The sequence below is a fragment of the Drosophila navojoa genome, chromosome 2 (genome assembly GCF_054131105.1).
Source record: "Drosophila navojoa isolate 15081-1374.11 chromosome 2, UAZ_NAV_1.0, whole genome shotgun sequence".
NCBI lineage: Eukaryota > Metazoa > Arthropoda > Insecta > Diptera > Drosophilidae > Drosophila > Drosophila navojoa.
In genome coordinates, this window is record NC_142890.1 from 18,308,671 (window position 1) to 18,321,517 (window position 12,847).

A 12,847-nucleotide genomic window follows, 5' to 3' on the forward strand; every position below is an offset into this window, starting at 1 on the left:
CTTTTATATGTTTGCATTTCTTATTCTTGACCCCAAGAAGCTTTTGGATGTTCTCTAGGGCTTCCGACAAGCCCTTTTCGCAAACCAAATAGGAAGATATCATGACGTAAATGTCGGGCAGCTTTTTGAGGGCAAAAGGGTACTGGGATAAATCCTTCTCAATTTGTTTCGCTATCCCTTTGATAACGTCTAGATACAAAAAGTTCCACTTAAAAATCAGTTCGCAGTTCGAGAAGGCCAGAAGGTCATCACACTTAATAATTTGACTGTTTGATGGTTTGTTAACCGCAGTCTTGGCCTGAGCATGGAACAGCAGGCACAGCACCACAACTATTATTATTCGCTGTCAATTATACGGAATTAATGATTTCTAGTAATTGTCTTCAAGTACAGCGAGAAATCACAGATCTTACCATCTTTCTTGAATGTCTCGAGTGTTATGTAGCCATTTTGAAGATCACCATTATAGAAGTCGAACTTTACTTTACCATAACCAAATGCATTTTATGGTCTTTCGTTCTGCTGATTAGTTCATGTTCTCAGAGGAATATTTGTTCTCTTTAGCTGCAAGAAATGTTACTTTCATTTTAAAAAGAATATTTATAGATAATACGGTTTTGTTAAATTTGCCTTGCTTGCCATATATTATTCATATTTAAAGATGACGTCCAAAAGTATGCAGCATTATTAATACATCGGCAGTATGCTGCTGAAAGATTGCAGAGTTCCTCTTTCTTAACAATAGAGGGCGCTGGTAAATGGGAGCTATTTGTTGTCTCAGTTGGCATTTAAGAGTAAATTGTATACAAGAATATTTATATATATATATACAATACATACATACATATATGCAAAAATATTGAACCGAATTTCTCGTACACCCACAAATATCTACAGCTATGATAAAGGCATATGATGATAATATGAGTCTAAAAATGCATTATGGACATAGAAACATATATATGTGTGTATGCATATACAACGTTAAAAAATGTTACCTAAGAATCTTAATTGATAGACATCCGTGCTCTCCAATGGGTCAGCTAAGGCCCTCCCACGCTATTTCAATTTCGTTCTCTGGCGCCTTTTATGTGGGCTTGCTCGTGTGCAATAAGATCTTTGAAGCCAACCAGCTGACAGCTTGCAACAGACAACTTGCAACTGGCAACTGCAACTGGCAGCAGCAGCCGCAGCAGCAGCAGCAACAACAGCGACAACGACAACAACGACAACAACAATAACGATTCTGTCTTAAGTGAATTGTTGTGTTGACAAAGCAGAGCAAAGTAAAGAGAGCTAAAGTAAAAGTTAATATGCTCGGCATGATGGCCGGGCCCGGGCTGTGGGGCACTCAAGTATTTAAACATTTGCCTGGTTGTAATTTGAGCTGCATGCTTGAGCATTGCGAGCGTTCATATGTTCATATGGCTGGCTGTCTGACTGTGGCTGTCTGGCTGTCTAGGACGCAGTCACATCCTGTGCGTGCGCCATGCCAGACTCTAGTTATTTGTATCTTTAAGATACTTTTGCTGTCTCCCGTTTATTTATTGTACAAAGCAATTTCGTGACTTCGTTGTTTATTTTCAGTCTTTCACATTTCGTTTGACTTGCCCGTTCGACACAAATAATGGATGTGCACATATGCAACACCTGCCCATTCCCCTAGCTCACCTGATCTAACCCGAGGTCTCGGGTCAAACTTACCTGCGCACAAATGAACTAAGTAACTTGTGAATGCAGTGCGCTCAAAATGGCTAAGCAAATTCGCCAAGACATACTCCTCTTCGCCACGTTCAGTATTTTTGGCTGAGTTCTCTACTAATTTGTGTTCAGTGCTTGGCTCTTTCGAGTGCCAACTGGCAGGAGTTTTCCTTCCTCCATCCTTGTCGCTCACGTGCAGCGAAACCCGCCTAAGATAATACAGATCGCATCATTGGCAACGCCAACGGCAACGGCAAATACATAAACATAAGCTGAGCAAGTGAACATGAAAGAAGAAATAATAAAATAACAATAAAAAACAAGAGGGATTTACTGCAAAGGGCGCAACATCTAGATACCCTGTAAATTGCATGAAACATTTCATAAATATATTTAACTTATTTCGAGACTTTTCCTGCGCCCTCGATTAATTTAGAGAGACGCAAAGAGAGGAATTTTGTTAAAGGCATAAAGTCCAACTATTTCAGTTTTCTGTATGCACAAATATGCCTCACTCAGTCAATATTTACAGGGCAACGAAAAAGAAACGAGTAAGAAGACTTCGCACCAATGCTCTCGAGTGTTTTCTTTATAAACAGAAAACTTAATGATGTTGATTTAGTAGAACAGCCAACTGCTCGCCTTGCCCCCTTCACACCTTGCGTTGCCTATTCGCGCTTTATGGAACCTCAGACACATTTTCATAATATGTATGGCACAATATGTTTCACTCGCCGTGCTCAACACTTTGAAAGTTTTTGGCTCAGTCGGCCCCCTTGGTGCCAGGTTCGCGTCCCAGTCCCAATCCCAGTCCCAGACCCAGGCCCAGGCCCAGGCCCTGGCGCGGTGCCTGTGCCAGTGTCAGACAGTCGCCGCGTTTTTCTCGCGTTGGCTCGTCAGTCAACATGATTTGCAAGTTATACAAATTCATTCAGCCGTCGAGGAAGGCCAACACTAAGACCAAGACCAAGACCAAGACCAAGACCGAGAGACTAAGACCCAGGGACCACGACTTGGGCCGAGTTCTGGCCCGCATGTCTGCTTCATTAACACGTCTTTAGAGCTCTGGCTACGCTTCTTATGCCTCAGCGCTCTACAAACCAGGGGCTGTATGGGTTTTGATACTGCATTGGAGACATCTGACAAATCAGGCTAATATTTTATAAAGATTTCAATCAATTTGTAAATGATGTAAGCCTGCGTTGTATATCTCTCAAGGAATTACAGCAATAAGTTTGATTATTAATTTGGAAATCAATCAGACGATCAGCCAATCGCTGATAATATTATTTTGTAGGACTTTAGCATTCTAAGTGAATCAATCAATCAATCGCTTATTATTCTTATTTATATATTTAGGCATATTTAATAGATGTAAACAGACTTTTAGTTCGTCAATCTCAGTCAGTTCATCCGAACTCTAGTTGAGTTGATAATTGTTATTTTTGTTTGTTTATAATTTGGTTGTATTCTGCTTATCGGGCAGTTAGTCAATTTATTTACTTAAATAAATCAAGCAGTCCGCCAATCAGCCAGCAAGTCGCTATTGATATTCTAGAGCTCTTAGTTTTAGTTATTCAAAATTGATTCCATTTTGTTCAAGTGTATTAAAGTGCATGCGTTGGTCGTTATCACATTAGCTTCGTTAGCTTTACAATGTCTTGTGAATTTTGAAGAGTTGAGGTGTAAATTGCTTTGTCGTTTTCTGTATTTGGAAATGTTCGTCCGTCTGTCAACGACAGCCAGACACACACGCACACATACATCTATAGTAACACACACACATACACACTCATCGACACTCACAATTAGTTAGGCTGCACTAAAATAATGATTAGAAGTCGTTTCAGAAGTTTGTGTAGCATGAGCAGAAAAGAGCCAAGAAAAGCAATTTATGTGAGGCGGGCTGAATCGGAATTCCTCTGGGGCCACTGGGCGAGGAGACAAACTGTGCTAATTAGATTGCCGATAGATAGTATTGACAGGATATGAAGCCAGAAGGCGTGGGCTATGAGAAATTGATGCAATGCGTGAGATTATGCGAGTTGGGCTGGCTGCGAAAACTCGATTCAATTCACAGCTGTCGAGGCAAAATGCCTAGAGGTATTAGAAGGAAAACAAAGAGAATTTTCTATGTGTGGTAAAGAAAACCTGCCAAAAGAATCAAATAAAGAGAGAGAGAGAGAAAGAGAGGGAGAGAAGCTGTTTAAGAGTAGGCAAGTTGAGCAACTACTTTGGCTGCGAGTTGCCTTCGGGCCGACAGGCACGTCCTTCTTCGCCCAGCGATGTCGGCGGCTTGGAAATAATTTGTTCTCGAATGGCAAACCACAGCCCAGTTTTGCACATGGCACCACCCGCATTCTCCAGCCACTCGTGTGCAGCCCCTAAAGAAATTCCATCAGCTGCATTTTGCAGCTTAAAAAGCTTTTTGTGTGCCAGGAAGTTTCGCAACCTTTTGTTGACTGCTGGCCATGGGCGGGTGTGGGGCGTGGCAAGCCGTGCAACTGACATTAGTCGTGCAATAAGTAGACAGCCCTCAGTGACACATGTTTCCATGTGGCACCAGCCACAGTCACAGTCACAGTTACAGCAAGGCAGCCAAAAGCCCCGGCCCAAGCCCTGCACCAAGATCCTACTGCTAGAAGGCCGTGCCTGTCTGCATTTGGCTGCTAAACTTTTTGCTTGCCATGCAAGACACGTTGACAAAAGACGACAACAGCAGCAGCAGCAACAACAACAACAACAACAACAGAAGTCGACAATGTTCGCCAGCCAACATAGACATAGACGAATTTATGCTAATCAGTTGAGATGCCTGCCTGCCTGCCTGCCTGACTGGCTGCCTGCCTCGCTGCACGAGGGTCGCACCGTAACACTTCAAACTTGAATATTTAATTTGAGCATTTCTTGTGAAATTTGAAATCCTTGTAAACGCAGCATTTTTTTTTCTCATTTAAATAACTCTGTGATCTCCCAGATAACTAGCTGAAGCATGTTTTGAAAGGGAAACATGTCTCGGCGAGCAATAGTAATTACTGTAGAAGATGAAATACCCTAGAAATGGGAGTAGATTGTAGTTCCACGAGACAAATAAGACTAAAAGTCTTAGATAAGGTTTTGTAACACGGACGGCTAATCACATAAACAAGTCTTTATAAAAGGAGATCAGTGCGGAACTGTTAGATCTGTCATTCCTATTAGATAGTAAAGTAGTAAGCTGGAGGAGGCGATGCTGAAAGAGGAGGGACTGCAACCAGAGGTGAGGCAGGAGGAGCAGACAGAGCATTTAAAATACTTTCAATTTTGATAAAATCTTGTCTTTGCAGAGTAAAATATAAGTTATAGATTGATAATGACTTCTATTACCAATGCTGCTAAGCTGAGACTAATTTTAATGAATGCACCACATATATGTACATATATATACATACATATCTACATCTATCTGTATTCCATATGCATTAGTAAAATAAAAGAAAAGAGAATTTCACAAATGTCTCCCGCAGCGAACATAAAAAATATATATTTAATTACCAGCCATCAGGCATTAGGCATCAGGCATCGGGTATCACATGCAGCAAAAGTCTTATGGCTTTAGATGATTGTTTATTTCGTGGCCCTTTTTTTTCCTATGTGGGTCGATGGCAAATTTTAATGAGGCAAGGATTTGGGCTGGCCGTGTGTGCGTGTTCCGGCAACTTGGGTTGGGTGAAGGAATAGTTGCCTGGCAGCAATAGATGAAATCCTCACTTCACGCACCAATTAAGTTCAATTTTCGTTGGAGTAGAAGAAGAACGCGGCGAGCATATATTTGTGCAGAAGAATGGGACTTTGACTGGGTCTGGGATCGAAATTGACATCATTTGCCGTTAAAGAGGCAGCATTTGGCGACGAGGGTTGAGCTCACAATTACGCCAACGTGTGTGCGCCGAGTCGGATGCGAATTCGTATCGGATTCAAAAGATTGGGAACTTCGTTCGCCTCTGCCGTCGGCCATGGGAAATGGGCTCAAGTGCCAGCAGGCGGCATTATAAGCACATTAAATTCTAAAGGCACCGTCGAAGCATGCCTGAAATGCTGACGATTTTGTTCTGGCACAGCGCAAGTGCTTTTTATTATGCGATATTTGAAATTTGCGCATGTACTCTCGTATTATTATTGAATATCATTACCGAAATCCCAACAACATGAAGAACTGAAGCAGCAGCAGCAGCAGCAGCAGCAGCAGCAGCAGCAGCAGTTGCGCCTCGCACGTGAGGGTGACTCCAAACAGCTGAAAACAACTAGCTGGGGGTCGCTTTATGAACTGCTTGCTGCACTCTTTCCGAAGAAACTCCAAAGTCAAAGTCGACCAAAAACACGAGAAAAATAATAATAAAGAAAAGACAGCTATTTAAGATATGCAAGTCGAAGACTCAACACTCTATATCTTATCTTAGAAAAGCTCAATGTCTAAGGACGCCCAAGATATGAACTTACTATGAATTGTATTCTCATATATATGAAATTTTATATTTATAATAACCAAAGCCTCAATTTAAAATATCGCATATAATATGTAAGTGACATTAGAATATTTGAATCAACAGGAAATGAGATATCTAAAAAAATATATATAAAGACATATCCAATATACTTGCTTTTCAGTTCTATATAAGACCTCTATATTATTAAAAATATCTATTCATGCATTATTTTGTATGTTTATGACCGTATCGCGTAGTGAACATTGCTCTTCGGCATTCGCAAGTAACTCAAGTTAGGGTATGCGCTCACTAAACTTAACTCAACTGGGCGCATTATCAGCGCCCCAAAGCCCGCAATTTTGCTGCGTTTAGTGGTTTAATTTTTATGTTGCAATTTTTATGGCATTTGGTGGGGAGACTCACTCTGAAGACTTCTGTCCCCGCATGCTGTTTGGACGCTTGATGGTGGTGCTTGGTGCCTGGTGGCTGATGGCTGATGCCTGATGGCTGATGCCTGATGGTTTGGTTGCTTTTTAAGTGCGCCTTGGCACAATGTGGTTTGTTATATTTTTATGGGCTTCTGGGGCTACGTTTTATGTTTCATCTTTTGAGTGCGCGTCGTTTGTTGTTTGCTTTTCCAACTGTTGAGTTCATGAGTCTAAAGAAGCTTCTCTTTATTATATTCACAGAATGCCCTTTGTCATTTCTCTGTGCATTTAACTCAATTTCTGCGTTTTCCTCATTTACTAGAAAACAGTTTGCGTTGGCTCATTAGATGCCATGTATATTGCACCGCATCCGGTTCAGGACTTGAAGAGAAAAATTAAAAAAAAAAAAAAACTCTCATGGGGGAAGCCCGACTAGAGACTCCCCTTAACCCCGTTCGATTTTCGCGTTTACTAACAGTCCACTCAATTTCTTGAATATATGGTAAAAAGAAAACTATAATGACTTCCCTACTAGATTTGATATTGAGTGACAGAAACTCTGCATGGGATCGAGGTTTAATAAGCCTTCCAAGTATATTCAATCTGTATATTTTCTTTTTCAATTCAGCACACAGACACACAAATTAAATTAAATTCATCACATTATGTTTCAAATCATATTTCGATTCAAAATATGAAATGGCCATTCAGTAATCATTTCTGCTTCGCCTTTTTCGGTAATATATAGGTGTGTATGTAGAAATTGGTAAACATGACTACCATAAGTAAGCCCATGGCTAGAACGGCAATAATGGCCAAAAGCGCAACCTCACAATCGGGCTGCATCAAGGTGTAAACGCTGTGCAGCATTACCGAGAAAAATTGAAACATTTGAAGAATAGTGATGTATTGCTTCCAGGTGGGATTCTGGCTGACCGCCTGCTTCTGGGACGAGATGTAATAGTAGCTGTACATCACGGTATGCACGAAGACATTGAAGATGCCCATGATCGTGAAATGTCCACCATATCCATTGAATCGTATTCCAGTATAGACTGCCAACACCATGATTGAGTGGTGCGACATATGCAGCACAGTGATCTGTCTGTAGTTCTTGCGCAGCACCATGAAGACGGTGTCCATCAGATCGAGTATCTTGTTCAGATAGTACGCATAACTCAGAGAGCGTTCAAAAAACTTGACCGGATGATCCAGTGGCAGTACCATTATGCAACTCAGCTTATACGGTTTCAGTATAAAAAGCACGTAGGAGATCTTCGAGAATATGAAACCTTATGCATTTTCATCAACGAGACTCGAGTTAACTGGACTTACAAGTATGAATAGAACGCCATTGTACACGATCTGTATCAGATTGTAAACCCTAAGGACTTTGTTCAGATCGTACGGCTGACGATGCTCCATGAACTGGCGCCCCACTTTGAGCACAAAGAGCAGATAAGTCGACACTATGAGTATTGCAGGCCAAGGTCCAACGGCCAGGGGCAGCTCTATGGGATCCGCTGGTGGTTTATTGAATATCTCAAACATCTTGATACTTAATCGTGGCTTCGACTAGTTTACACTTTGCGTATGTTCGACGAACGAATTGTTTTGCGACTGCTTCAAAATGAAAGTGGTTTTCATTTATATTTCCTTCATGATATATATATGCACATCAGCTTTGTTTGCATGTGTCAAATGTTGCCAATAGGCACTTAATGCGGATTCGTATACCCTGCGAATTCAATATTTAAAACAAAAAAACATAATTTAAAACATAAAATTTGTAATAGAACATTATTTAATGTACATCCTCAAGCAACTCCAATACCTTAGCCGTTCCAGTAATGTCCCTTCCCATCCCTTCCAGATTTCGAAATCATGCTCTCTATATTCCCATCCTGCATTCCTGCCTTAGTAAGCAGGTGTATCCTTATGTGTGCGAGTTCAGGGTGTCACATAGTCGGACACTCGCACTCATTTACTTGTTCCATTAGACTATTCGCCACTTGTTGTATTTTCTCTGACAAAAATGCATATTCTATGCCTAGGGGGTTCAATACTAAGACTACAATTATCATATACGATTTAAATTAATGCCAAGCCCAATTGGAAACTAAAACTATCGAACACTAAATACTCTTTTCAAACTGTTAATGTATGCAAATATATTAGAATCAATTTATAAGACTGTTCAGGCATTAGAGTGAAATAAAGTCATTTAATTTGACATACCCGAAATTTGTGTATTGCTTATTTCTGATGTGTCTCCTCACTGAGATACGAACAGCAAGTGTTGCCAATGTAATCCGAGAGCATAGTAAATATATGCGAATATACCTTAATTATATTCAATTGTTTGCAAGTGCGTTTGATCAAATCATTAATGCATTATGTAACCGCATTGCATCACAAGGAAATGTTATTTCTTACGTAACCTAGGCGGAAAGGCAAATAAGCATATCATTTCTGAAACTATAATCTGAAATTTTATTCCTTCTTAGTCTGACTTCACTGCTTTCGTTTTCTCGGGCAATGTGTAAGCGTGTATGTAGAAATTGGTAAACATTGAGAACATTACTATTGACATGAAGAACGCCGCATAGATCATAGGACGCGATGTGTCACACTTTGGCTGCATCAGGGTCCATACGCTGTGCCCACATATAAGTACGAACTGTACCATCTGCAGTATAGTGATGTACGGCTTCCACCAGATTACCTTGTTTTTAGTCGAGCTCTGTGCCGCGGCGTAGTAGTAGCTGTACATGATAACGTGCACGAAGACATTCAGGACACCCGTTACTAGAAGATGACCCCCGAAGCCAACGAGCCTGATTATGAAGTATCCCGTGATGGGCATATACAGATGATGAACTAGATGCAGAAGCGTGATCTGCTTGTTATTCTTGCGCAACACTATGAAGACGGTGTCCAGCATGTCGATATACTTGTTGACATAGTACGCATAGCATATCATACGATCCATGTTCTTGTGTGGATGATCCAAAGGCACAACTCTCATGCAACGTAAGTTATAGTTCCTGAATACAATTAAGTAGCTAACTACCTGTAAGGACCTCCGTTGTTGTAGACTGATTTTCTTTCAAGTTTTCCATATATCACACTTACCGTTACGAATAGCGAGGCATTGTACAAAATCTGTATGAGATTGTAGACCTTAAGTACAGAGCGCAGATCAAAGGCTTTTCGCTTTTCCATAAACTTACGTCCCTTTAGCACAAAGATCAGATAGGACGACACTATGGCCACCATAGGCCATGGACTAGTCGCGAGGAAGAGTCCCGAGGGATCGACATGGGGTCTATTAAATATATCCAACATATTAATTTATACTACTGACTGGGGAACTCTAATAAATATTTGAACTATCAAATTCAACTGTATTAAATCTAATATATCATTAAAAAAAAAAAAAAAAAACAACAATAAGTTAACAAGAAAAAAACGTTTTGTTTACACCCCTAAATAAATTTCCATTAAAATATTTATAAATACAAACAGTCAGTCGTTTAGTCTTTCGATTGCTCTGTTTTCATAGTTAATCTATACCCAAGTATGGGCGACTAGCAGCACGTTGATTGTCAGGCGATTTGCCTGACTGTGGGAGCACATTAGTAAGAACTGAACCATCTGCATAATTATAATGTGCTGCTTCCACTAGAGATTTAGAGTGTACAAGAACCAGAGCACACAATCAATATTTGAATGATGCTTGAATCTAATAGCATTCTAGACTTTCAAAAGCACGTGGCCCAGCTTCAGCATAAAGAGCAAGGAGGCTGACATTTTGGTCAGAAGGTGCTGAGGCCCTGTGCTCAAAGGCAGCAGATTGGATTTCCCATAAGGTCTATCGAATATACTCAGCATATCATCTCCAACTAGACAGTCTGTTAACCGCATTTCATTAGCGAGAACGAATACTTGGATGTTTATATTTTCATTATACTGAACCTCTACTAAAGCCTTAACAGGCCTCTCAAAGACTTTGCACTCATCTGAAAAAAAAAGGCGTATCAACTTGACTTAGAGTTGACATCTAACCAGGTTAACGACGCTAACGTTTCACCTAGCAATTTAATTAAAAATAAAAGAAAACAGAAATATTGTTAAGTTACAAGTTAATCAATTAATTAGGCCAGGTTTTTATTTACGCTCAAGCCGATTCTATGGGAATTTTTATGAAATATATCCAAAGACAGAAAATGTTTAATCAGAACATATTATGTTTCGTATTTGATAACAGAAAAATTCATTGCGGGCGGTAAAATCCCATTAATAACATGAAGCCGCCTAAGATGCTGCTAATGGAAAGGTTTTGCAGGCAAACAGAGAATGATGTCTGCAATTCTCTCAGCATTTTCCCATTGCTCTGCGTACTTGAATGAATAGCTAATTAGTTGGGCGCATAATGAAAAAGTGCCCAATCATGATTTTTGCATAATTTTCAAAAAGCTTCTTTCAGGGCTTTACTCCGGCTGCTGGTCGCCCGGCCACAATGCAAAGCCTTTCAACCCCAAAAATATGAAAAACAAAACGAGTAAGTAGGAATGATGGCTCTGGCCGTACTGGTATAAAAACTTGAATGAAAGTGTCTCGCTTTTGATAAGCGAAGCGGGCTGCTTTTATCCTGGTAAAGTCCTTTGTGCGGCTCATCTTCTGGCTGTCTATCAGAGCGACGTGGCATTATTATTAATGGGCATCTGGATTGGAATATGTAGTTGAATTTGGATTCGGTTTCGGTATTGGACGAGCTATAGAATTTTCCAAAAATTAATTTATGACACGCCGCACATTTACCATTTGCCCACACTGAATACGTGCTATGATTATTATCAGTCTTTTCCCTCTCTGCTCCCCTCTTCAACACACCCGCCCGCTGTCCCTTTTCGAATTGTATGTACGTATTATTTTTAATCCATTAAACAAATGCCATGTTACGGGCCCGCCTGTTGTGTCTGTGCCTGTGTCTGTGTGTGAGAGCCTGTGTGTGTGTGTGCGCGTTATCAGTAAATGGGCAGAAGGGTCTTTGATTTGGCTGCCAGCACACAATGTGCCCGGCTCTAAGAACTAGAGCCGTGTGCTCTGCATTCAGGGTAGAAAGCAACGCCTCCAATGTGAATTAGTTATGTACACTGAGAGAAATATATGCACATTCTACTGAAATGTGTTTAGAATAAAAAAAATTGTTAAATTTGATTGGTAATGTAAAAAAAAAAATTTGTTGCTTATAGCTAGACCTAATCGATTTTATTAGTAAAGATCTGCTATTTAATAATACTAAAGATTAGTAATACAATCTTACATTATTCTTCCAATAAAAGCAAAAATGTAATTTATTTTATAATTTTATAGATTTCTACATATCTTTTAGGTTTATAATATACATATCTATTAGGAACATAATTTACTGCTAAATAAAAACGAATTTCCATCATCTCAGCTCATATTTTTCCAAGTGTATCTGCCTGTCATGCAATCAGTCCATTTTGCTCTGTTCGATATGCTTAAGGCGAGACATTGTGTGTTCACGCTGAGTTATCAAGCATAAAGAAATTTATCTGAGGCCGAAAGCAAGAGAAACCAATTTAATGGCATTGAATGTAATCATTAATATCTCAGCAGATATATAATGGGCAACTGGGTAGGGACTGAGTCGTGTCGATCAATTCTTAGATTTTCTATTCGATTTGTTTCAATTTTCTGTGTGGGATGCATTCCAATTGTCGCCATGGTATTGGCTTTCATAACTCGATGATGATGGCGATGATGATGTTGTTGTTGCTGCTATTCACTGGACAGTGATTTAGCCATCAAAGCCAGTTGGACATCGGTCCTTAAAGCTCACTCGCTGCCATTCACACGGCTCACTCGGCTCACTCAGCTCAATGAGCAAATAGCTCTTAAAATAAGTACGAACACAGGGTGCCAACCTCCCCACAAAACTCGGTATACGTTGGCCTAAAACAAAAGCGCTAATGCAGAAAAAAATGAATGACGACAATGCATGACCCACACATATCCTATAGCTAGGGATCATCGAACTGGAAGACTAGATAATACAAATACTTCCAAAATTTAGAGCTTTGTTTGCATAGATAAATACAGATTTTCTAGTTCGAAATTCAGAAATAAAAACACAAAAATCCAGTTTAAAATAATTTATTCAAGTATATATTTATAAATTTGTGTTCTCAGTTTTCACAGAACTGTAGCAATCATTTTCAT

General features: G+C 39.9%; 2 protein-coding genes and 1 long non-coding RNA gene across 3 annotated transcripts; all 3 read right to left on the reverse strand.

Moving 5' to 3' along the window:
* Positions 1-23: 23 nt before the first annotated feature.
* On the reverse strand, positions 24-570 carry LOC108660061 (uncharacterized). The gene is made up of 2 exons (XR_016197676.1): positions 414-570; positions 24-343 (listed from the first exon to the last, which is right to left on the reverse strand). It is a non-coding gene; the product is annotated as an uncharacterized LOC108660061 (long non-coding RNA).
* A 6,618-nt stretch (positions 571-7,188) lies between these two features.
* On the reverse strand, positions 7,189-8,292 carry LOC108659992 (very long chain fatty acid elongase F). Its single transcript, XM_018113190.3, has 2 exons — positions 7,931-8,292; positions 7,189-7,870 (listed from the first exon to the last, which is right to left on the reverse strand). The coding sequence occupies exons 1-2, from the start codon at positions 8,144-8,146 to the stop codon at positions 7,310-7,312; spliced, it is 777 nt and encodes a 258-aa protein (XP_017968679.1). The 5' UTR covers positions 8,147-8,292; the 3' UTR covers positions 7,189-7,309.
* Positions 8,293-9,064: 772 nt separating this feature from the next.
* On the reverse strand, positions 9,065-10,016 carry LOC108659991 (very long chain fatty acid elongase F). The gene is made up of 2 exons (XM_018113189.2): positions 9,731-10,016; positions 9,065-9,668 (listed from the first exon to the last, which is right to left on the reverse strand). Exons 1-2 carry the CDS (start codon positions 9,941-9,943, stop codon positions 9,099-9,101), a joined length of 783 nt encoding a protein of 260 aa, XP_017968678.1. The 5' UTR covers positions 9,944-10,016; the 3' UTR covers positions 9,065-9,098.
* Positions 10,017-12,847: the final 2,831 nt, after the last annotated feature.